This window comes from Chlamydomonas reinhardtii, chromosome 3 (assembly GCF_000002595.2).
Source record: "Chlamydomonas reinhardtii strain CC-503 cw92 mt+ chromosome 3, whole genome shotgun sequence".
In the NCBI taxonomy this organism is placed as follows: domain Eukaryota; kingdom Viridiplantae; phylum Chlorophyta; class Chlorophyceae; order Chlamydomonadales; family Chlamydomonadaceae; genus Chlamydomonas; species Chlamydomonas reinhardtii.
In genome coordinates, this window is record NC_057006.1 from 8,888,872 (window position 1) to 8,911,067 (window position 22,196).

The 22,196-nt window shown below is 64.7% G+C and overlaps 5 protein-coding genes across 7 annotated transcripts in view; 1 reads left to right on the plus strand and 4 right to left on the minus strand.

The window, feature by feature from the left end:
- CHLRE_03g207713v5 (uncharacterized protein) overlaps nucleotides 1-2,700 on the minus strand; it is an 8,485-nt gene extending 5,785 nt beyond the window's left edge. The window contains exons 1-4 of the mRNA XM_043061537.1: nucleotides 2,272-2,700; nucleotides 1,644-1,784; nucleotides 1,086-1,282; nucleotides 175-372 (exon numbers count right to left, since the gene is read on the minus strand). Coding sequence (XP_042926683.1) covers nucleotides 175-372; nucleotides 1,086-1,282; nucleotides 1,644-1,784; nucleotides 2,272-2,521 — 786 coding nt within the window. The 5' untranslated portion in view covers nucleotides 2,522-2,700. The remainder of the gene's footprint in view (nucleotides 1-174; nucleotides 373-1,085; nucleotides 1,283-1,643; nucleotides 1,785-2,271) is intronic.
- Nucleotides 2,701-2,830: 130 nt separating this feature from the next.
- Nucleotides 2,831-10,092, plus strand: CHLRE_03g207825v5 (uncharacterized protein). Of its 3 annotated transcripts, XM_043061540.1 has the most exons (11): nucleotides 2,831-3,173; nucleotides 3,580-3,804; nucleotides 4,221-4,313; nucleotides 4,616-4,699; nucleotides 5,083-5,165; nucleotides 5,412-5,695; nucleotides 6,006-6,169; nucleotides 6,484-6,692; nucleotides 7,040-7,175; nucleotides 7,568-7,647; nucleotides 8,027-8,122. In XM_043061540.1, exons 1-11 carry the CDS (start codon nucleotides 3,006-3,008, stop codon nucleotides 8,055-8,057), a joined length of 1,557 nt encoding a protein of 518 aa, XP_042926685.1. In that variant the 5' UTR covers nucleotides 2,831-3,005; the 3' UTR covers nucleotides 8,058-8,122. The 3 variants fall into 3 exon arrangements, with proteins under 3 accessions (XP_042926685.1, XP_042926686.1, XP_042926684.1); XM_043061542.1 differs by having other exon boundaries at nucleotides 7,568-10,092; XM_043061541.1 differs by lacking the exon at nucleotides 8,027-8,122 and having other exon boundaries at nucleotides 7,568-8,002.
- CHLRE_03g207937v5 (uncharacterized protein) lies at nucleotides 8,005-9,980 on the minus strand. Its single transcript, XM_043061545.1, has 3 exons — nucleotides 9,461-9,980; nucleotides 8,983-9,318; nucleotides 8,005-8,870 (listed from the first exon to the last, which is right to left on the minus strand). The coding sequence occupies exons 1-3, from the start codon at nucleotides 9,605-9,607 to the stop codon at nucleotides 8,682-8,684; spliced, it is 672 nt and encodes a 223-aa protein (XP_042926687.1). The 5' UTR covers nucleotides 9,608-9,980; the 3' UTR covers nucleotides 8,005-8,681.
- A 1,122-nt stretch (nucleotides 10,093-11,214) lies between the features above and the next one.
- On the minus strand, nucleotides 11,215-18,072 carry CHLRE_03g208049v5 (uncharacterized protein). Its single transcript, XM_043061546.1, has 10 exons — nucleotides 17,609-18,072; nucleotides 17,083-17,471; nucleotides 16,565-16,746; nucleotides 15,763-16,393; nucleotides 14,918-15,528; nucleotides 14,406-14,558; nucleotides 14,065-14,176; nucleotides 13,723-13,803; nucleotides 13,198-13,374; nucleotides 11,215-12,807 (listed from the first exon to the last, which is right to left on the minus strand). The coding sequence occupies exons 1-10, from the start codon at nucleotides 17,814-17,816 to the stop codon at nucleotides 12,493-12,495; spliced, it is 2,859 nt and encodes a 952-aa protein (XP_042926688.1). The 5' UTR covers nucleotides 17,817-18,072; the 3' UTR covers nucleotides 11,215-12,492.
- A 155-nt stretch (nucleotides 18,073-18,227) lies between these two features.
- CHLRE_03g208161v5 (uncharacterized protein) lies at nucleotides 18,228-22,160 on the minus strand. The gene is made up of 5 exons (XM_043061547.1): nucleotides 21,854-22,160; nucleotides 21,458-21,510; nucleotides 20,392-21,313; nucleotides 19,262-20,251; nucleotides 18,228-18,950 (listed from the first exon to the last, which is right to left on the minus strand). The coding sequence occupies exons 1-5, from the start codon at nucleotides 22,061-22,063 to the stop codon at nucleotides 18,501-18,503; spliced, it is 2,625 nt and encodes an 874-aa protein (XP_042926689.1). The 5' UTR covers nucleotides 22,064-22,160; the 3' UTR covers nucleotides 18,228-18,500.
- Between the last annotated feature and the right edge of the window lie 36 nt (nucleotides 22,161-22,196).

Below are 22,196 nucleotides of genomic sequence, written 5' to 3' on the forward strand. Positions count from 1 at the left end.
GTAAACATGCGCGCGTTAGCATTGGAGCATTAGGCGTGCAAGGCATACGCTTGTGCTCAGGGAACGCAAAAGCACCTTGGCAAGGCCGGAGGGGAAGGGCCAAGAAAAGGCATCCCTTCCGCGCTCAGAATGTCCCTCTCCCTCCCCCTCTCTCCCTCTCCCCCCATCGCCCACCTTGGCGGCCATGCCCCGGAAGGTGCCGCGCTCCTCCGCCGGCAGGCCCGAGGAGCCGTCGGCGGTGAAGCAGCGCACCGGCACCTCGTAGATCACCAGGTCCTTGAGGGCGGTGCGCGGGCGGCCCGCCTCCTCCTGAGCGCCCCAGTCGTAGGGCGCGGAGGAGAAGTCGAACGCGCCCAGAAACTGGCTGCCCTCCTGTTTGGGGGGTAAGGGATGAAGGGAGGGGGTGAGGGGTTTACATTCATGACTAGTTAAGGAAGTGGTAGACGGTAGACCTTCTTGCGGAACATCAAAGGGGCGGGCTCAGGGGGTGGAGGTATGAGGGCGTGTCTTGGTTTTGGGAGCTGGTAGAGAATGAGGTGGGCACGTTCAGCTTGGGCACAAGTGTCCCTCCCCGCAAGCTTGAGCACACGAATACACGCGCACACCGTCCCATATGCACGATCACTTCCCCCTCATGCGCCCATCCACACGACCCCTATCCCACTATGCTTGCCTAATCCACCCACACCCACACCCACATCCACGCCCACGCCCGCCCTCCCAACCACCTCCGCGCTCTGGCTCTAAACTACCCCCCCCCCACACACACACACACAACCGCCCCCGGACCCCCACTCCCCCACTCACACCCACACACACACACGCACACACACACACACACACACACACACACACACACACACACACACACACACACCTGGGTCACGACAGTCACGCGACGCTCGGTAAAATGGTAGGTATCGGTAAGTAACTCCGTCGCGTCGTTGGGCGGGCTTTCGTTTCGTTTCTTAACACACACACACACACACATACACACACACACACACACACACATACACACACACACACGCACCTACGCACACACACACACACACACACACACACGCACACACACGCACACGCACCTTGCCCTTGAACTGCTCCACGGCGTCGCGCACCCCGAACTGGCGCCGCCCCGCCACCAGCGGCGCGTAGGGGTCCAGCAGCACGCGGCCGGGCGCCCAGCGCGCGCCCGTGTCCCAGCCGCCGTCGCCCGCCACCTTGAAGCCGTAGCGCAGCCCGCTGAGCGGCAGGTCCGCCAGCTCCACGTGCCACACGTCGCCTGAGGGGTGGGCAGGCGGCATGTGTGTGTGTGTGTGTGTGTGTGTGTGTGCCCGTAAGCGCGTGTGTTTAAAAACGAAACGAAAGCCCGCCCAGACGACGCCGGTGCGCGTGTGTGCGTATATGTGTGCGTGCGTGTGTGTGTGTGCGTGCGTGCGTGCGTGCGTGTGTGTGTGTGTGTGTGTGTGTGTATGTGTGGGTGGGTGTGCATGTGTGTATGTATGTGCGCGTGTGTGCAGGCACGCTGGGTGTGTGCAAGCAGGGGTTAAGCAGGGCATCGCAGGGGTAAGAGGACAGGGCGTCAGGGATGCACGGCCCCCCCCACACACACTCCTTCCCGCCGCCTCCCTGGCCCGCCTCACCCGTGCGGTTGCAGTCCACCTCGCCCAGCGGCTGCGCCTCGCCGTCAAACAGGCACAGCCTCACGCTCCTGGCGTGTTTGGAGAACAGCGCGAAGTTGACGCCGGAGCCGGAGCGGCTGGGGCCCAGAGGCTCGGGCTTGCCTGGGGGCCGCGGGTGTTCGGGGTTTCAGGTACGGTTTGCGGGTAAGGGTTGGGGCACGGGGCTTGGGTGTGATGGTGGTGGTGGTGGGGCGGTGGGGCAGTGGCTGTCAGGCTGGCATGTGGGAGCAGGGCGAGAGAGAATAGTAGTTACGTCGGCGTTGGTGGGGTTGTATTGGCTAGCTGGGGCTTGTGTGGCGGTCCTGTCGAGGTGGCTCGGGTGACCGCTTCGCGAGCGGGTCAACGCCAGGTCGCGGCACCGCAGCCTCTTGGCCTATTGCCTCCGCAGGACACCGCCTGGAAACCCTCCACTGGCGTCACTCCCACGGCAGGGGCCGCCTCCAAGGCCCTGCGTCTGCGCCCTTCATGTTATAGCTGCACAAAACCCCCCGCCATGCCCCCAGCAGATCGCGTTCGCGGGCGTCAGGTGTCGGTGCCCGCAGCTCCGTCTCCATGCGTGTTGCGCGAAAACCCTGCCCCAGCAGCTCACCGACAGCCACTGAGCTATAGAGCTGCTGTGAAGTAGAAAGAGTCGAAACGCTCTGAGCCACCACGCGTACGCGCTCAGACTGGCGCTTCGGTGCCGGTAGTCGTGTTGCAACACGCCCTCGCCCCGCAGCGCGCCCGCCAGCCAGCGCCGACTGCATGCCAATTGCGCCAGCGTGAAGACCAACTGGAATGCATGGCACTGCACCCGAAGCGGTGCTGCGAGCCCTCAGGCCCGCCTGTCGCAGCTGCATGGTCTCGATTGCAAATCCCGCTGCAACCCAGAGCTTTGACGAGGATTCTGATGTCCTGATGAACTACGTATCGAATACTGATAGGTAATTGATCAATGAATTGGCCTTTCGTGTGTTACGTCCTTGCGGAACTATATTTTAGAGCGCAGCTCTGGCTCCCGTCAGCCCGGGGGTATCAGTATCTCCGGCGTCAGCTAGAGCTGAAGCTGGAATGGAAAACTGGGACAGGCACCAACAATCCCGCCTGAGCACCCCCATGCACATTTCGTGCAAAACCGCGCCCAAGCCTCATTTAATGCTTACTAAATGCTAGTAAACTCATATCATAACAATCGCTGCAGCGCTTGGAACGCTACTAGCGGCGCGCAGCGCTGTATCAAGAAAACTTGCGCCTTTCCTTGATAGATCTTACTGATTGCATATATACAGCTACAATCTTAAAACGTATACTTCTGAAAACGCGCGGGGATATCGGCCGCCGAACATGGTGCACGCCAGCTACCAGGCCGTGGTCCTGGCCGGTGGCGAGGACCAAATTCTATACCCGCTTACCACAAACACGGTGAAGGCGCTGCTGCCGGTGGCCAACAAGCCGCTGATCTCCTACCCCCTGCGGACGCTGGCGGAGGCCGGCCTGCGCAGCGCCATCCTGGTACGTGCGTGCCGGCTGGCTGTTACGCAAGTCGACACTGCGGGCCTCGCGGAATCGCTAAAGCGCTCAGCATCCTGTGGGGGGACCCGAAAGGGGCGGACACAGCGGTTACGACGAGCGCGGGCGCGCTGGGGGTTTGCGCGTGGGTTTGCGGCCCGCCGCTCAGCAAGGTCGCCAGACTCCCGTAACCCCATCCCTAGAGCGTTGAAACCACCCTCCCTTACTCTCTCCCAAGCGCTGTTGCGCCTAGGGGTTTGCAAGTTGACACCGGCACGGCCGAACCCGCGGCGGGGCACGTCACTGTCGCTCGTACCCCCGACCACCCGCCACGGCACACTAGCTCACGCTCTCCCAACCTCATGCCCTCACGCACCCAGCCCTCCTTCTCCTCCCCTTCCCCGCTCAGGTGGTCATCGGTGAGAAGGCCGCGGCCAGCGTGCGCGAGTGGATCAGCACCGAGTACGCCGGCTCCCCGGGGGCTCTGGCCTCCTGCGAGGTGGTGTCGGTGCCGGAGGGGTACGGCACGGCGGACGCGCTGCGTGCCGTGGCCAGCCGCATCACCAGCGCCAGCTTCGTGGTGCTGTCGGGCGACCTGCTGACGGACGTGCCGGTGGGCGCACTGGTGGCGCAGGTGGGGGCAGGGGGCTGGGGGATGGGGGGAGAGGGGGACGAGGGGGGGAGAGGGGGGTTGCAACGTGGGGTTGCAAGGTTAGCAGGGGGCATCGAGGATAGAGGGAAGAGGGAAGAGGGAGGGAGAGGTGGGAAGGAGGAGAAGGGGCAAGGGGCGGTGCAGAGGAAAGTGACGGGGCCGCACCGCAATGGAGTACGGTCGCCGTAGGTCGGCGAGGGCAGCTGCAGCTCCCGGGGCAGCCATAGCTGCAACCGGCAGGAGCCAGGACGCAGGTGGTGGTGCAAGGAGCCCGGTGCACCCAGGACGTGGCCAACACCGTCTGACGCCCTGCTTCCCCTCCCTCTTCCATGCCCGCTCCCCCTCCCGTGCCTTCCCTCCCCCTCCCCTCCTCCCCTGCCCCCCTCCCCTGCCCCCAGCACAACCTGCACGCCAGCGCAATGGCCACCATGCTGCTGGCGCACCGCCGAGTCAGCCCAGCCAGCGAGACCAAACCCGGCAAGCCGCCCAAGGTGAACGGGGGGGGGGGGCGTCGGGGTGTGGACACGAAAGCCGCCTGGGGGAGGAGCCGGGGCTGTGGGGCTGTGGGGCCGTGGGGCCGTGGGGCTGTGTGGCCGTGGGGGTGGAGCTGCGGGGGCGTGGGGGCAGGGCGTGGGAGGCTGCGGGGTCTGCGGGTTGGAGGGTACACGGAGGGCGCTTGTCCCTGACCACCACCAGCCGCTCCGCCGCGCATCTGCTGCTCCCCTCATTCGCCGCCTGAGCACTTCCTTCTTCCTCCCTCCCGCCCTTTCACAACCCCTCCCCCCCTCTCCAGAACGTGGACTACATCGGCCTGGACCCCAGCCGCCAGCACCTGCTGTTCTACGCGTCCAGCCCAGACGCACTGAGGGACCTCAAGGTGTGCGGCAGGCGCCAGGGGGGCAGGGGGCGCCAGGGGGGGAAGGGGGGAGGGGGGCTTCAGGCATGACTACGTTTAGGCGAGCGCGGTGCGGGAACACGGGTGGGAGGGGCACCATTCCGGATGGGGAAAAGAAACAAGGGGGACTCAGGAAGCCTGGGGCAGGGGACAGGGCAAAGAAGGAATGACGATGAGACGAATGACAGGGACGGCGGCACGGGTCCGGACCGAAGCCGATGGTACGGTATCCAACGGGGCCAATCCACAACGTGGCGGTCATCGTGGACTCACGCACCCCACTCATCTACCCACCCGCCCTCAAACCATCCATACACCCACATCAAACCCCTCTCCTCCCCCTTCGCTGGCCGACACGCGCGCAGGTGCCGCTGCCCACCGTGCGGCGCTACGGCCACATGTCCATCAGCTCCAACTACGTGGACGCACACCTTTACATCTTCAACAGGCAGGCCGGGGACACGGGCGGCAGGGGCCGCAGGGTGGCAGCCGCGCGAGGCATCCGGACGGGGCAGCCGGGCGGGGCAGCCGGACATTCCGACCTCTGGGTACTCTAACAAATGTTGCTTAATCGTTCTCCCCAACCGTCTCCGAATGTACTTTTTGTCACTCCGCCTAAGCAATCGCCCCTGCCGAACCCCCGCATCCCCCCGCGGGCCCCCGTGCCACGCCCCTCCCCCCCCCACACACACAGGTCTGTACTCCAGATCCTGGCGGACAACCCCAAGCTGTCCAGTCTGCGGCAGGACATGCTGCCCTACCTCACACAGAACCAGTTCCGAATCATCCGGGCGCAACAGCTCGCCAGCAGCGCAGCAGTCATGGCCGCCAGCAGCGGCGGGGGCGCGGGCGCGGCGGCGGGCGCCAGCGGCGGCGAGGCGGGCGGCAGCGGCGCAGGCGCGGGTTCTGGGGGCGTGGGCGGCGCGGGCGCGGGCGCCAGCGGCCTGCTCACAGCGCCGTCGACTGAGATGGAGACGGGTGAGTCGCGGTCGCGGTGCCACTGGGGCCGCACCTGCTCAACACCTGGTGCAAACGCACGAGCACGAGCTATCCAGGGCACGGGCTAGCCACGGCGTGGGCCGACCAGGGCGTGGGCCGACCAGGGCGTGGGTTTTGAGGTGCTACGCATGGGCGCACGCCTCTTGAACGGCGGCATGGCAGCTGTCTGACGTTTTAGCCGCCCGCCGCATGAGCACCATGAATCACCCTGACGCTGTGTGACACCGTGTTTGCGTGTACGCCTGTGTATGTGTGTATGTGTGTATGTGTGTCTTTCTCCCGCGCGCAGACGCCGCCAGCGACCTGCGCTTCAACCTGCACAGCGAGCTGCCGGGGGCGCACTACATGGACATGAGCCACGGCGCCGCGGAGCCGCCGGTGCCGGAGAGCCTGCTGCGGGTGCAGGTGGTGGGGCCGGACGACGGGTACTGCGCGCGCGTGCAGGATGTGCAGGTGCGCGGCCGGGAGTGGGCGGGAGTGGGCGGGAGTGGGCGGGCTGAAGGGCGCGGGTGGGCCAGAGCGAGCGCTGCAAGGTGTGGTTGTGGCTGTCGGCTGGGTGACCCGGCAGCCCGGGGTCCTGGTGGGGCCTGTGGCCTGGGGGCACACTGGGGGCGCACTTGCGCTTGGGGTGTCAGCAGCCCCACGGCCAAGCCCGCTGTATGTCGCATGCCGTACTCCTGACCACCAATCAATCGCTCAATCATTCAATCACGTTGACACATTGCCACGCCTCTGCTGTGCCCCCTCCCTCCCGACCCAATCAACAGATGTACGGCGAGGTGAACCGCGAGGTGGCGGACCCGGGCGTGGCGCTCAAGCTGAGCGGGCTCAAGCCGGGGCGCCACGACAACATCGTGCCCGCCTCCTGCGCCCTGGGCAACAAGTGCACGGTGGCGGCGGCCTGCATCCTGGGCGAGGGCTGCGTCGTGGGCGACAAGAGCTCCATCAAGCGCTCCGTGCTGGGCGCCGGCGTCAGGTGTGTGCGCAACTGTGTGCGACGAGAGGAGAGTGCGCTTGTATGTTTGAACGAGGCAATGTGGCGCATGCGTGTGTGTGTGTGTGTGTGTGTGTGTGTGTGTGTGTGCGTGTCTGTGTGTGTGCGTGTCTGTGTGTGTGTGTGTGTGTTAAAAAACACAACAAAACGAAGCCCGCCCAAGCGGCGCCGGAGTTACTTACGGATACCCACCGAATACCGAGCGTCGTGTTGCCGCGTCGACCCCGGTAGTCATATGTGTGTGTATGTGTGCGTGTCTGGAGAGGAGGAACTGTGTAGGATATGCCGCAGCCGTCCACCTTGCACCTCGCCACACAACACCTCCACAGGCTGGGCGCCAACGTCAAGGTGATCAACAGTGTGCTCATGGACGGCGTGTCGGTGGGCGACGGCGCGCACGTGCAGAACAGCGTCCTGTGCCGCAGCGCCAGCGTGCAGGCGGGAGCCACACTCAAGGACTGCCAGGTGGGAGGGCGTGTGGGGCGGGGTGGGCGCACGGGGTGTGGGGGAGAGAGCTGGGTCTGGGGCCACGGGCTGGGGATGGGCGTGCCGTTGTCGGCGTGTGTGTGTATGTGTGTGTGCGTGTGTGAGTGTGAGTGTGTGTGTGTGTGAGTGTGTGTGAGTGTGTGTGTGTGTGTGCGTGTGTGTGTGTGTGTGTGTGTGTGCGGAGCTTGCTTTAGTGAAGGGAGTGCGGGGCATGTAGGGGACGGGTCAAGTGGCAGGGTACGCAGGGGCGCGCACGTAGGAGCATGCAAGAGCGGGAGCGGCATTGAAGTGCAGGCACACGTGCTGCATGCACAGGCCGTTTGACCTGCGACCTACGTGCCGCACTGCGGACTGTTGTGCCACACCTGCAGGTCGGCAGCGGCTGCGTGGTGGCGGGCGGCGTGGAGTATAAGGGCGAGGTGCTGGTCACCAAGGGCGCGGCGGCGGGCAGGTGATGGGCAGCTGGTGTCCGATTCTGTGCCATGTGACGGACTCGGAGTGGAGTGCTAGTTAGTAGCGCGTGGCGTGGTAGTGCGTACAGGTGTTTCGCGTGTTGCAGGGCTGGCAGAATTGCGTACACATGCACACTGTTTCGCGAAGGGTCTTGCCTGCCGGCTTGTGCTGAGCATGTATCAGTTGTACTGATCACTAGTGTCAGCGCGATGCGCTCAGTTCAGTTGTGACTGGGCCGCGCAGTAGCTAGGGTCGTCAGCAGGTCATGTCGAGCGGTGGGCTGTGGGCCGCTTTGCTGGTTCCAGTGTTTGGACATGTCACAACACACAGACGCATCCGCCTGATATGTGTGCGGCTGGTTCCTCTGCGACGTGCAGGTGCGGCTGCTGCGCGGGGCAAATACACTAGGCTGTGGGGGCAGGCTCAACTACCTCGGCCTGGGTTCGTGACTGAAAGAGGTGCAGATTACTTCATGTGGGATGTTGATGAGTGTTCAAGAGAGCGTGACATCTAGAAGTGAGGGAGCTTCGCGTCTGTAACACCGGATTGGTCTAGTTTATGCACTCTGCTCTTTCATGTGTCCTTCATACGCTAGCATCTATCTAGAGCTTGCCTAAGCGGATGATGCGGGCCGATAGATACGACTCAAGCAGCAACCACATATGCTCCGGTCCGCGCCGTACACAGCTACTCAGCCACACAAACCCTCACTTCCATACATGAGTCTTAACATTACGTCCGCATGACACAGTACAAAACCAGATGGCCGCTCACACTTGGGATGGCAGTGTTTGATGCCTCGGGACTGGGCCACTTGCCTATCTTCCCCGTCTCCACATGCCTCCGTGCTCCGGGCGTGGCACAGCACACACCTGCTCCATGCCCACCAGCCTCTCATCAGTGCTCACATTATCAGCCGCCGGCTTCATGTGATATGGGCTCAAAAATCGGCACTAGTGCAAGACACGGTCCTGTCCGCAGCAGCTTACATCAAAGTATATATCATATAGGTGGTCATTAGGGCGGTGACGACTAGGACGCGGCGGCAGGCGGCGGTGACGATCGCCCCAGCACCTCCACCATCACCTTGCGCTGTTGCGGCATCCCGCCGCCTGCTGGCCCGGCGGCCGTCTCCGGCTGCGGCGCCCACGACAGCCGGACCAGGTCCCCATCCTGCATGCCCGTGTCCTGGAGGAAGCGCGACAGACCGGCCATGCGGAGCTGCGCGGCGGCACGACGGTGGGAGGGTGCGCGTTAGATGCCTGGGAGAAGTGCTGGCGCCGGTAATCACGCCTGCCTGCTCAAGTAAGTGCAAGCTCTCAGCGCCACTTACGATGAAGCTGTTTCTGGTCGAGTTGGTGGAGATCTTGACCTCATACGTACTGAGCCTCCCGTCCGGCCGGCGCATGTAGATGTGCACGGAGCAGCTGCCTTTCCCGCCGTTCGCGACCAGCTCCGCGCAGGCCTTAGGAAAATATTTGCGCAGGGTGTTGATACCGTACAGGTGCGAGCGGGATCCCTGTGTTAGGTGCAGTGTGTCTGACTCCTCCTTGACTTTGGGCTGCTTGGCTACTGCTGCCTTGTCTGGCGCGGGTGGCTGAGCAGCTGGAGGGGGAGTCGCTGCGGCGCCGCTCCCGCTTCCAGGGAAGTCCGAGGAATGAGGGCGCGCCTGAACTGAACAACGCGGTGGGGGCGGGTCGTGTCAGTCCTGACTGTCACGTCACTCGGCACACGAGAACCGCTATCGCCATCACCTTTGCGCGTCATCTCTGAGCTGCGTTGTCATTTCGTAAGGCTGCCGAATAACTTGCCTGGCTGATCACCAGGCGCGTCGTGTGCCATGCCGTGGACCCGAAAGCAGACATGCGGACATTTCCCTTCACCTCAACCGCCACCGCGCATTTATTCCTGCAGCCCAGAGTTCTTGCGTGTACTGCAGGACTAGCTAGCGTCAGCATTTTTGCCACGGCTCTGGAGTTGAGGCTGGTTGAGTGAATGGATGCGTGTCACGGATGGCTATTTACTTTGAGTGTTGTTCTTGAAACTTGTGTGGCTTTGAATTTGTTACTTTGTTTGTGATGCTTACGGTAACCACAAGAAGTTTTAGGGGCTGAAACGGTGTGGCGATGCATGACCAGATGCATGACGGAGCGACGGTTTGCTTCCATGAACAAGTACACAAAGTTCATCGTGGACACGCCTGTGCAGCTTTGAGTACTAGCAAGAACAGAGCTGTGAATATTCAACCCAAGCTACAACCGCTAGAGAAATCAGTCATGTCATGTCGTCCGGCCCCGTTGTTCGCCAAAGGTCGAGCGCAGGGTGTTGGATTCGCAGAACCGGCCTCTTGGGGACAGGCACTCCACGGCTGCACGGCATACCTGGTCAAGACAGGGGTTATGTCCTGGCGTGCCATGTCTGCTCGGCCTCAACCCGGGTTCACTCGGGGGCGTGCCCGTACACGCCGTTCCGCCCAAAGACCAAACCTTGCCTAATGCTTATACATGTCATATGTATGTTATGACCTGCTGTTTTAGGCCCTTAGCTATCTTACGTCAATAATAGGATGCCCCCACGCGCCGGTTGCCGAGGGCCTTTGATCTCAATACGTTTTCCTGCGTGGCGCTGCCTATGTCTAGCTGTCTTTTATTATACTATATTGAGTTAGCGTGATAATGCAATGCATGAAGGCTAGAGGCCCGCAAATCAAGGTTTGCGTCAATCGGCGGGCAGACGTGCCGTCTCGCGCCGCCGGTTTCCCCCCCCCCCCGCCTTCCGCGGCTCAGCATATTATGACCGCATTGTACAGACACCGGGCTTTCTATTGGGCTGAGCCCCCCAGCGCAGCGTTCCAGTTCGGCAAAACATAGCATACTGGCGCAAACCACGACTGCTACGTTTTAGGATTTGTTAATGCCTATTTCATGTAAATAGGCGGCAGGGAAAATTCGGGCGGAGCGAGAAGTGCCTTCGCGCTTCCATGGACATTTGACTTTTGCGAGGTCGCGAGGAAAGCATCCGGTGACCGCTGATATGCAGTCTATAGGGCAAACTATGTTGGCGGCAAGCAAAGCGGGGAAGTTAAATCGAAAGCTTTGAGCGACTTGCCGAGCCATGCCTGCCGACACGCCAGGATGCCGAGAAGCCCCGAGGTCGCCCCCGCCCCGTGCCTAGCCCTTTGAGCGTGTGGCGCCGGAGGGGTGTTGCCTATGGCAGGAGGCTAGAGAAAGGCTTGGGGTGTTTGGTAACGTGCCAAGGCACGCACAAGGATGGCGCGGGAAATCCCGCCCTGGCCCCAACCTGGGTGTGTGATGGGACAGGGTTCAAGGCAGGTTGGCGAGGTCCCGTAGGGTGCAGCCGATGCCCAGACCCGTAAGCAGACAGCAAACAGTTTGCAGTGGCAGAGCAGAAGTGCATGGCTGGTCGAACGCCGGCGTTACTGTACCGACAAGTTGCTGGCTGGCTGGAAGTTTGCTGATGCGCATTCCTCACGCTCCGGGCGCCCGGCCAGCCACGCGCCTGTGCTTCGTAGGGGCATGAGGTCGTGGGGGCTGAGGCTCTGGGGCCGATACATGCCTACTAGCTCCCAAGCGTTCGGGGGCTCAGCCCATTTTCCAGCTGTACAAAGCTGACACCCCTTGTCTTCTCTGTCTCCCCCCTCGTCCAGGCGCCGCGCAAAACCCGCACGGAGCGGCCACCATCCTACAACGAGACCGCCTTCGGGGCTATTCCTGGCTACTCGGGGGCGGTGGCGGGTGTATGGGGGATTCGGGGCTATTGGCCGCCGAAGCGGCCTCCCCTCGTCGACAGACTTCAGACTGAACGGCATGTCAACTGGGGTTGCGCCACACCGGCTGACCAGCACATGCACGCCGTGTACGCTACAGCCCTTTGGTAGGCTGCGGCCCTTCAGTACTCATCACTGCCCGCACCGACTGCCAACCAAAACCCGAGCCCCCCCCACACACACACACGTTCGAGGGTCGGTCCAGAGGCCAAACAATGCCAGCGATACCATATCACGGTCAAACACAGGACCACCAGGCGTCACACTGCTGCAGTGCTGATGTCGCCGTAACAACTGCCGGCTATGCCCGCCAGCTGACCCCTAACCAGGACATCCGCGGTCTGCACCTGCACGCTGATGCAGCTTATCGGGGCGTCTCCTTCGCGTGGCCATGCATGCACCCACCGCTCCCTCCGCGGACGCATGCCGCAACTGGGTTCCATGCCGTACGTGTTACCATTGTCACGCCCTGCGGTACGCAATTTGGCCACAGCCATTATCAAAGCGACTAAAGAATCCTGCAAAGTACAGTCTGGTGGCTAAAATTGCACCATGCGCCAAGCACGTATGCGCTTGCACGTGAAAGATCACGATCGGCCAATACGGTACACCAAAATGTCAGCTTGCCAGCCAGCTATGCCATATAAATGTTGCAGGCGTTGTAAGGGCCCCCCGAGCCTCGGTTTCTACAAGGACAGGAATGCACGTCGTGCTCACCACCTTGTAAACACACACAACAACATGTCATGTCACCATGCACCGCAGTGACGATGCATCAAAATGTTTAAAACATCACGGGCGCCCTGATCTGTGAGCAAAATCACACGCGCGCAAGCAAGCCCTGCAACGTGCACGTGCCAGCAATGCATGTATGCCCAGTTTCGGGCATCTGCTTCTTCTTGAAGTACATTTCGCTCAATCATCACAACACCGCACGTCTGTCAAGGCCATCATAGCGCCACACGCACAGCGCGCGGCGGTACAGCGCTCCGTCACCCGTCGCTGCACTACACACCGCACCGCCGCGCCCAACCTACCCCCCCCCCCCCAAGTCGCTCAGTGCCGGCCCCCTGGCGCCGCCCGACCACCCATGCCTCCCAGCAGCCCCCCGCCGCTCAGCCCCACCGGCACGGGCACAGGCACCCGCGCCGGCATCTGCTGCTGGCGGCTCGACAGCCCCTCATGCTGCTGCTGCTGCTGTTGCTCGCCTGCGGCACCGGACCCGGGTCCGCGCGGGCTGCCAGCGGGCGGCTTGTCGGCGCCGCCGGGCGGCGGGTGCGGCTGCAGCTGCAGGTGTGGCAGTGCGGGCAGGCTGAAGGGGAAGGCCGGAAGGCCCTCCATGATGTCCCGGCCAAACACAGCCTGGTCCACCTGTGAGCCCCGGGGGTGCATATGTGTGTGTGTGTGTGTGTGTGTGTGTGTGCGTGCGTGTGTGTGTGTGTGTGTGTGTGTGTGTGTGTGTGTGTGTGCGCGCGCGCGCGCGTGCACATATGCGTGTTAGGAAGGACGCACGGCATGTGAGTGTGTGTATGCATGTGACGAGCGCATCTGCGCGCGGGTTCAAGCTTGACACGAAAATCGGCCCAAGATTACAACAGCGCAGCACCTAAAGCAACAAGGCCCGACCGCCTGCCCAGCCGCATAGATGCACACGCAGCCCGCCCCCCCCGCCTAAACCCTGCCCACCCCACCCCACCCCACCCTAACTTCGTCACGTCATGGACGGCTGCGCACCCGCCCACCCGCTCGCCCAGCACCCGCCTTGGTGGTGCGCACGATGGCGGTCCACAGCGGCGCCAGGCGGTGCCTGTTCTTGGAGATGAGCATGTAGCTGAGCGACAGCAGCGGCAGCAGCGCCGTCAGGCTGCCCATGTGTGCGGCCACGTCGGGGTCCACCGCCACCAGCAGCTTGAGCACGGCGGTGAGGCCCTTGAACACCTGGGGCAGGGGAGCGGGAGGGAGGTTGCAAGGATGTTTGGAAACGCGGTTCAGGACGCACTGAAGACTGCAGACGAAGTGGTTGGGGGGTAGCCATCCAACCACTTCGTCTGCAGTCTTCAGGGGGGGTGTTACACGCATTAAGTTTACAAAGTGGAGAGGGGCGAGAGGGTGGGGAGGGGCGAGGGGTTGGAGAGGGGCGAGGGCGAAAGTGTGCGGGGGTTACGTTGTTGAGCAGTCTTGCGTTGGTGGAGTAGCGGACGCACGCATGCATGCACGTGCACGCACGAGGCACGCATGCACGCACGCACGCACAGACACACGCACGCCCCCCCCCCCAATGCGCACCTGGCCGTTCGCCGACAGGATGTGCACAGTCTCCATGGCGGCTTTGAAGTTGATGCCGCCGTTGTCCACGGCGTTGTAGGCCTGTGCGGGCGGAGGGGGCATTGCGCGGGGGGTGCGGCGCGGGGTTTGCAGGAGTCGTCAGGCAGAGTAAAGCACGAGCGAGCGAACAACACAAAACTGCTTGTGTACGCACACAATGCGTGCGTGGATGGATGCATGCATACGGTGGGGGTACAGACACGGGGTACAGAGTACAGTCGCATGGGACCGTAAGGGCCGCGTTGGCCCCTCCGCCGCCCACTGACGGCGATGACACGCAGGGACGCGCCGCGGCGCACGCACCGCACTGATGTCCACGAACGCCAGCTTGCCGGCGCCGCCGTCCAGCTTGTCCAGGCAGGCTTGGAAGGTGCGGCAGATGGAGCAGTCGCCGTCGTACAGGTACTTGAACGTCCTGACAGGGGGGAGGGGGGGCCGCAGGAGGCGGGGAGGGGTTGGGGTTTGGGTTGGGCCCGGAGTCGGCGGATCAAGGCGGACCGAAGGCCTCTGCACCAACCACACACATACACACATACATATGAGCACTGCGCGTTTCTTACCTTGTGCTCTATAGCACATGAACACACACACACACACACACACACACAACCATACAACCACACCCACAGGTGCACGGTACGCACCAGCCAGTGGAGGATGTGCCCCCCGCCGCCGCCGCGGCGCCCGCCAGCTCGCCCAGCACCGCCCGCGCCACCGCCTCGGCGTTCACGGTCTTGCCCACCAGCCCCAGCACGTCAATGGCGTCGTCCACGTTGTCCAGCATGTCCCAGCCCGAGCTGCGCGAGACAGCAGAGCAGCAGGGAGAGCAGCAGCGAGGAAAGCACACCATGGCGTGGGCGGCAGGCGAAAGTTCAGTGGGCGCATGGAGTGGGGATTTCGGATGGCGTCATGTAGGCGCAGGGTGACAGCGCCATGCGGGTGGGGTGGTTGGCATGTACTGTATGTGCAGTTGGCATGTACCGTATGTGCAGTGGGTCGCATGCAGGGACGGGACGCGAAGGCGGGCAAGGCGGGTGCGGCGCGGGGAAGAGGTCAAGCGTCGCAGACGCGGGGACACAACCACGGCTGCGGCCGGCTTGAGCGTGTGACACACTGGTTGCGTGTTCTCAAAGTATGACCTCTGCCGCACACTCACACAAGCGGGTCGTTGACGGAGCGCAGGCTCGTGGTGCTGTGGCCGGCGCCGTCCACTGACTCCAGCGAGTGCGCCTGTCCCGGCTGCCCCTGCTGCTGACCCTGCTGCCCGTGGCCGTGGCCGTGGTGGTTTGCGGCGCTGGACACTGCCGCCCCGCCCTGTGTCTGGTGGTTGCTGCCGCTGTGGGGCTGAGCCCCAGCGGGCGCGGCGGCGCTGTGGTAGCCCAGTGCGGCGGAGGTGGCTGCGTCCGCGGCGCCGGCAGCGCCAGCAGCCGCCCCCGGCGGGGTGAGGTCCAGGTTGACGGCGCTGGTGATGACCTCGGACCAGGAGGGGGAGATTTGGTGGCTGTGCAACGAAACGGCGGCGGCGAGCGAGGCGGCGGCGGCGGCCGCGGAGTCGGAGGTGGGCGGCGTCAGCGGCAGCGAGCCGCCGCCGTCAGCGGGCGCGCCCTCGAGTGCGCCCTCGCCGGCCAGGGAGCTGACGTCCAGCTGCATGGTGGTGTGCTGCGGGCTGAAGGCGTGGGAGGCCAGGGCGGCTGCCGCGAGAGCCTGGGGGCCGGTGGCGGCGGCGGCAGCCGCAATGGCGGAAGCGGCGGCCTTTTGCAGGATGGCCTGTGCAGGGCAAGGGCCAAACGTAATCGTGTTGCTCAGGTTGCATCTGGGCTTTGTATTCACCATTGACCATCTCTGCCCAACACCCACCCACCCCCCGCATGGTTACAGCTGCCTGTTTCTAGCGGAAACCGGCCATCACAACACACCTTGTCACCGTTCCCGGCCAAGCCTTCGGTACCGCCCCAGCCCCGCCACCCCACGCTGCCGCCCCAACGGCCCCAACCAACCCACCTGCTGCCGCAGCTGCAGCGCCGCCGCCGCGCTGCTGGAGCTGGCCGCCGCCTCAAAAGTCTCCGCCGCCGCCGCCGCCGCAAAGTCTGGCCCAAGCCCCAGCGCGCCCAGCGAACTCAGAAGCTCCGCCGGGAACAGCCCGCTCTCACCAGCAGTAGCACCAGCAGCGCCGGCAGTAGCAGTGGCATTGCCCTCGGCGGCTGTAGCGGCGGCGGCGGTGGCGGCTGCAGCCGCCGCCTCGTGCGCCGCCTCCGCCGCCAGGTCGAGCTGGTGCTGCTGCGTGGAGCAGTACAACGTGCCGCGTGCCACACGTGCCACCTCAGCCGAGTCCAGACACCCGCTGGGCGCCGGCGGCCCTAGCGACAGCGCCGCAGCGCTGCCCGCAGCGCCAAGCGCCAGCCGGGAGCCCGTGGCGGCGAGAGGCGCCACCATGTGGCCGTGGCCGTGGCCGTAGGCGTGTCCAGAGCTGGTGGTGGGGCCGGAGCCGCCGGCGCCAGCGGTCGCGGCGGCCAGGGCGGCTGCCGCTGCCGGGCTGATGCCGCCGGCCGAGACGCGCGGCTCCAGGTCGGCGCCGTAGACGTCGGGGTTGCGCCCCAGCATCACCCGCGCCACGTCCGCACGACTGACCAGCCTGTGGCGGGTGAAGGCGTGTGAGCGACCGTTTGTGGTGTGCGGCGGTACTGAGTGCGTGTATGTCTCCGCACAACACACCCACCAACGCATCCGCCGCCCCCACCAGCCGGCACACCTGCACCACAAGTCACGCACCAGCCAGCCGTTGACCACACATCAGGCGACTCACCCCATGAACATTCCCTCGTCCACGACCGGCAGGTAGTCGCCGCCGCGTGACAGCAGCAGCCCCGCCGCCGCAGCCACCGTGGCGGTGGGGCCGGCCGACGCCGACGGCGGCGCGCCCGCCAGGTAGCTGCCCAGGCTGTCACTGCCGGGGTCGGGGCTGTAGCGCCCAATCTGCTCCACCACCTGTCGGAGCCACAGATAGTGACGGAGCCAGAGCCAAGCGTCAGCGTCGCCAGAACGTAGGCCCCAGAAGGGAAGATGCTAGGCGACGTGCGCTTGCGGACTGCCTGCTGCGAAGCCTCTGACAGACTGACACCGTATACAACTCCATCCGATATACACACACACACACACACACACACACACACACACACGCACACACACGCGCATGGCGGATCTGTTCCGTTTGTTTTTGTTTAACACAAACGCATACACACACACGGGCGGGCTTTCGTTCTCTTTCTTAACATACCGGTACACACGCACACATACGGCACAACACATGGACTGGCATCGCACCTTGCGGTCCAGCACGTGTGTAGCTCCCATGCCTGCCGCCGCCACCACCACGCAGCGCAGGGCGGGGTCCTGGGCCGCCAGCGCGGCCGCCGCCGCCACCGTCGCGTCCGGGCCGACCACCGCATACGCGTCCACAGGCAGCGTCAGCGCCATGACACAGGTGGAGGGGGTTGCTTCCTCCATGTCTGACAGCGCCGTGTTGCGGCGGGAGGCGGAGCTGCGTGCGTCTTCCAGGAAGCTGGTTGCGTTGACCGCGTTTGACTGGGGTCCCAGCGGGTCAGCTAGGCTGTCCTCGCTGCCTTCGCCGTACGTGGCCATGCTGAGGCGCCGCCGGCGTGTGGTGAGCTGCTGGTCGGCGTTGAGCGAGTGCGCCGAGTTGCTGCGGGCGCCTGCGTATGGACAGGGTGATACGGGGGAGCTTCGGTGCGGCGGCTGAGCACTGGCAGTGGAGGAGGGGAAGGGGCACAGGGCGGCACAGACAGAGGCGCATATGTCGTCACGCACGGAAGGCAGGAGGGTCCCTCACCCAGCGCAGGCCTGGCCTCGGGCTCAGGCTCGGGCGGTGCGTGACGGTTGTCACCGACCGTCGCTGCCCTGACCACCGCTCGTCGTGCGCGCACTGGCGTGCTGGCACGGGAAGTGTTAGTCGGCGTGGCATGCCCGCTCCCTCGGATGGTGCCGTGTAGCGGCGAACATGGCTGCGCCAAGGTCGCGGCGAGAGCCGAGCCGGTCATTCCTGACCAGTAGCCCTTGACTGTGGGCGGGTCGACACTGTCGGCCCCTAGCAAGCGGGGCTTGCAATTGTCCTTATGCTCCTAGAGAATGCGAGGAGCTCGGGTCGCTACTCCTTCCTCCTTTCGGTTCCAGGTGTTGCCTTCGGCGCGCTTAGCTATTAATACGAGTAGAGTGCGAGCTGACGGGGGTCGCTGAGAGGTTTGGCTCGACACATTCGTCGTTTGCAGACACGTCGTTCAGCAAGCCTTGGGTTGGTGTGGTTTCTATGTGTGGTATGCGTATATCGAAATAGCTGTTTCGCGTCCGTTTTGTGTCTGTGTTACTCTGATGCAGCATGCAGCTGAGCGGGACTTCAGCCCGCTTCTTCCCTAAACAGAGAGGCCTGGCGCAGCTGGCCTCTTGTTCAGGTGACAAAAGCACTATTACAACAAGCGCAGCAGCCCAGTAGAATTTGGGGGAACCTGCATCCCACGCAGTTCGACACGCGAACGCGCCCCTAAGCGTGGAGACCCCCGCCCACCCTCGTCGAGGGCTACCAGTCGGCACAAACGCCCACGGGTGCAACCGGGCCTCTACACCTACCAAGAGCAATCAAATCATCTCCACGATCCGATCGCTGCTTAGTTGACGTTGCGCACACAGGAAGTATTTTAAACCCTCGTGAACAGCAATCGACGACACGTCTACGTCTCATGCTCTTCAAGCCGCACGCTGCCAGGGTCCAGCCCCGCAGCCCGCATGTCCTCCGCCGCCGCCTCCAGCAACTGCTTGGCCGCCGGCAGCGCCTCACCCCAGCCCCTCAGCACCAACGACCGCAGCCGCCGCCCTGCACCTCCATTACCAACCTCCCCACCCCCTGCCCCGGCTTCCCCGGCTGCACCGCTCCTGCTGCAGCTGCTTCCCGCCTGTCGCTGCCGGACCCCAAACAGCTCCAGCACCGCCTGCTGTAGCTCCGGCTCTAGCGGCTCCGGTAGCTCCGCGCCCGCGCCTTTCCGGCGCATCCGCCGCAGCGGCCGCCGCCGGTCATCCGGGACCCAGGGACCGAGATCCAGATCCAATTGCGTCAGCCGCGGCATCGCCGCCAGGGCCGGCAGGCACGCCAGCGGCATCGGGCAGTCGAAGGTGCTGAGCTCCTACAACACACGAGACACGCAGGCAAGTGCGTATCGTTTCTGAGCGATGCGGGTCGGCCTACAGGCCAAGTGTGATGAGGCACGGCGGGATGGCAGCCAATGCAGGCGCCCCAAGTGCGGGTCCCGCTCGTACCTCCCCAGCCTCTCGCAGGCTGCTGCACTAAATGCACTGCACTCTGGAGGCCCCTCCCAACCCTCGCAGCACAAACCCTGTCATCGTTTGCACGCGGTGCGGTCACACGTGGCGCGGGCAGCCCTCCCGCGCAGCGCCCAATTCCTGTTTTGGACTGGAAACCACCACCCCCTCTCACCTCCAGCGAGCTGCAGTGCTGCCGCAGAGCCTCCACGTCTGCCGCCTCCAACACCACTCCCTCCAGACGCAAACCCCGCAGGCCCAGCCCACCCAGGGCCGCCAGCCAGCCGCCATGGGACACCGGGCGCGGCGGCGGCTGCGGCGGTTGTGGCGGCGGCGGTTGTGGCGGCGCTTGTGCCGCTTCGGCTTCCATGTCGCTGCCCTCATCTGAGCTCAGGTCGGACCCTGACTCGTCCGCCTGCCCCTCCGGCGGTGGTTCTGGCGGCGCTTGCACTGCATCGGCTTCCATGTGGCTGCCCTCATCTGAGCTCAGCTCCGATCCTGACTCGTCCCCCTGCCCCTCCGAGTCCGACCCAGATCCGCTGGCGACCGGAGAGCCCCATCTATCAGCCGCAGCCATCGCCTCGAGCGCAGCGGCGCCGGGGTCGCTACAGCTGCCGCCGGGGCAGCTACTGCCGGCGCGCAGCCGCCGCCCGATGTGCCCGTCATCCAGTGCTACAGCCACGTGCGCCACGCGGTGGGGCAGGCGGAGCATGCCCAGGAACGCCGCGGTGGCACACAGGGCTGCCTCACCCGCCGCCAGCAGCAACCCCCCGCCGGCGACGTCGCCGCGGCTGTGGCTGACCAGGCAGTCGTCCGGCCGCAGTAGCACCATCACCCGCCGGCTGCTGCTACTGCCGTCGCCCTCCAGCTGCAGCTCCCGCAGCGCCGTGGGCGGCTGTAGCACGCCGAAGACCTCCGGCGCCACCGCACCGCCTTCGTAGAAGGACGGCAGCGGCAGCGGCGGCTGTAGCTGCAGCACCTGCAGCTGCGGCGGCAGTAGCAGCGGCCGCTCGCCTGCCAGCAGGGCCCGCTCAATGGCGGCTGGCGGCGACCGCTCTGACAGCCAGCCGAAGGCGCCCTGCACGGGCCGGCGGTCTGGCAGTAGCAGCCCGCCGTGTGCCTCCAGACGAGTGAGGGAAGCGAGCGCGGACAGCTCGGGGCACAGCTGCGGGGGGGGGCGGGCGGGTGGGCGTGAGGAGGAGGATGGGTGCAAGCACGGCGGCGGGCACGTGGCTCTCGGGAGAAGGCGTGAAACAGTCGGCATGAGACAAAACGGCTCTTTAGACTGCTGCCCGCCCAGCTCACCTCCAGTCCGCTATCCACCTGCAATTCGCGCAGCCCCCGCAGCGCCGTCAGCATCGGCGCAACGCCCGCCACGTCGTGCCGGCCCCCCAGCTCCAGTCGCACCAGGTGCCGCCCCGCCGCCGCCGGCCCCAGCCGGTCCGTGAACCAAAACTGCCCCGCCACCCATTCCACACGGTCCAGTCGCAGCGTGTGCAGCCGCCGCCACAGCGGCGGCGGTGCGCTGCCGGCGCCGGCGCCGGCGCCGGCACTGTCCTCGTCGGCGTGGGCTGGATCAGCACCGGCTGTAGCAGGAGCCGTGCTGCCGCCTGCGGCGGCTGTAGCACAAGGGAGCCTGGGGACGGAGCCGAGCGAGGCCAGCTCGAGGCGTGTGAGCTGGCTGCTGCCTAGCAACACGGCGCCCAGCTCGCGCCCGAACTCGGCATCCACACACGCCCCACTGCCCAGCCGCTGGCCGGAGCCAATGTCACTGAGGTCCAGGCGCTGCAGTCCAGGCAGCAAGCTGCCGCCGCCTCCGCTGCCGCCCCCAGCGCCGCCGTATTGTGCTGCGACAACAACGCTGCCGCTGGCGCCGCGGCTGCTGCCGGTGCTACTGCCAATCAGCATTCCTAGGGCCGCCGCCACCTGTTTGCCTAAGTCATTAGCGCTGTCGCGCTGTGAAGCAGTGCTTTCCGAGGCGCTGTCCTTCACGAGGGCCAGGTGCTGAAGCCGGGGCAGCGCCGCCGCCGCCGCGCGCGCTACTGCCGGCGTCAGCATCCACCAGCTCAAGCTCAGACGCAGGGTCGGCATTGCCAGCAGCGGGGCAGCCGGCGAGCCCGTGATGTGGATATCGCCGCCGCCGCCTCCGACATTCGCCTCCAGGGGCGGCGGGGCGGCGTGCGCCGCCCCTCCGGGCGTGGTGGTGAGCGCCTCAAACAGGTGCAATCTGTTGCAAGGCCGCAACGCAGATGCCGGTGTACCGGTCAGGCGCATACCGGGGGCGCCGTCAACACATGCGCTCAGAGGCAGGATCATTCATACCCACAACCGGCGTTACGTGTGCTGTGCAAGCATCAGGTAGCGTGCTCACATGCTCTGCCGACGCTGATCGCGCGAGTCCCATTTGAGGTCGATTGTTATGGCCTGCGGTGCAACAACCCCGATGAGTCATGCAGCACTGTGATATCAAGCTAGGTCGTGAGGGCCAGGCGCAGCGGCGCGTAGGCAGGAGGCCTGGCAGGCAGGCACGACGCCAACGCCGAGTGCCACGGTGGCCACCCATAGCCACAGGCACGCCACAACACGTCAGCCATGCAGGCTGCTCCAGTTTGCCCCTGTTCGTTGGGCTTGGAGATGAAGCCCCCTAACTTGGCATCGAATCCTCTCTCCCCAACCCCAACCCTCTTTGCTCCCTCGTTCCCTCCACCAGCAGGCGCCAGGCTCGCCCCCCCCCCACCCCCCAAAAAAACGTTTGGCGGGTACTCGCCTGCGGCCGACAGCCGCGCTCGCGAAGCCTACGCACGGCCAGTCCCACTCCATCCACACGTGTGTCTTCGGTCCGCGGCGTCCAGTCGCACACACGCAACGACGCCAAGCATCGGTCATGGCTGGCGCGGGCTTCTCGGCATGTCACTTTCAGCGCCTGTTTGCCTCTAGTATCAAGGTGTGGGAATATCAAGTCAAAAACGCTTTCCATGTTGGTTGGCACTGACTCGCGTCCGGCGCCGGGCGGTTCGATCTGCATTCTGTTTTCTGGGTTTCGGGCTCAGCAACACCTCAGCAGTGACGGGCCCCAATGTATTGCAAAGTGTAAAGCTTTTACTGCACTT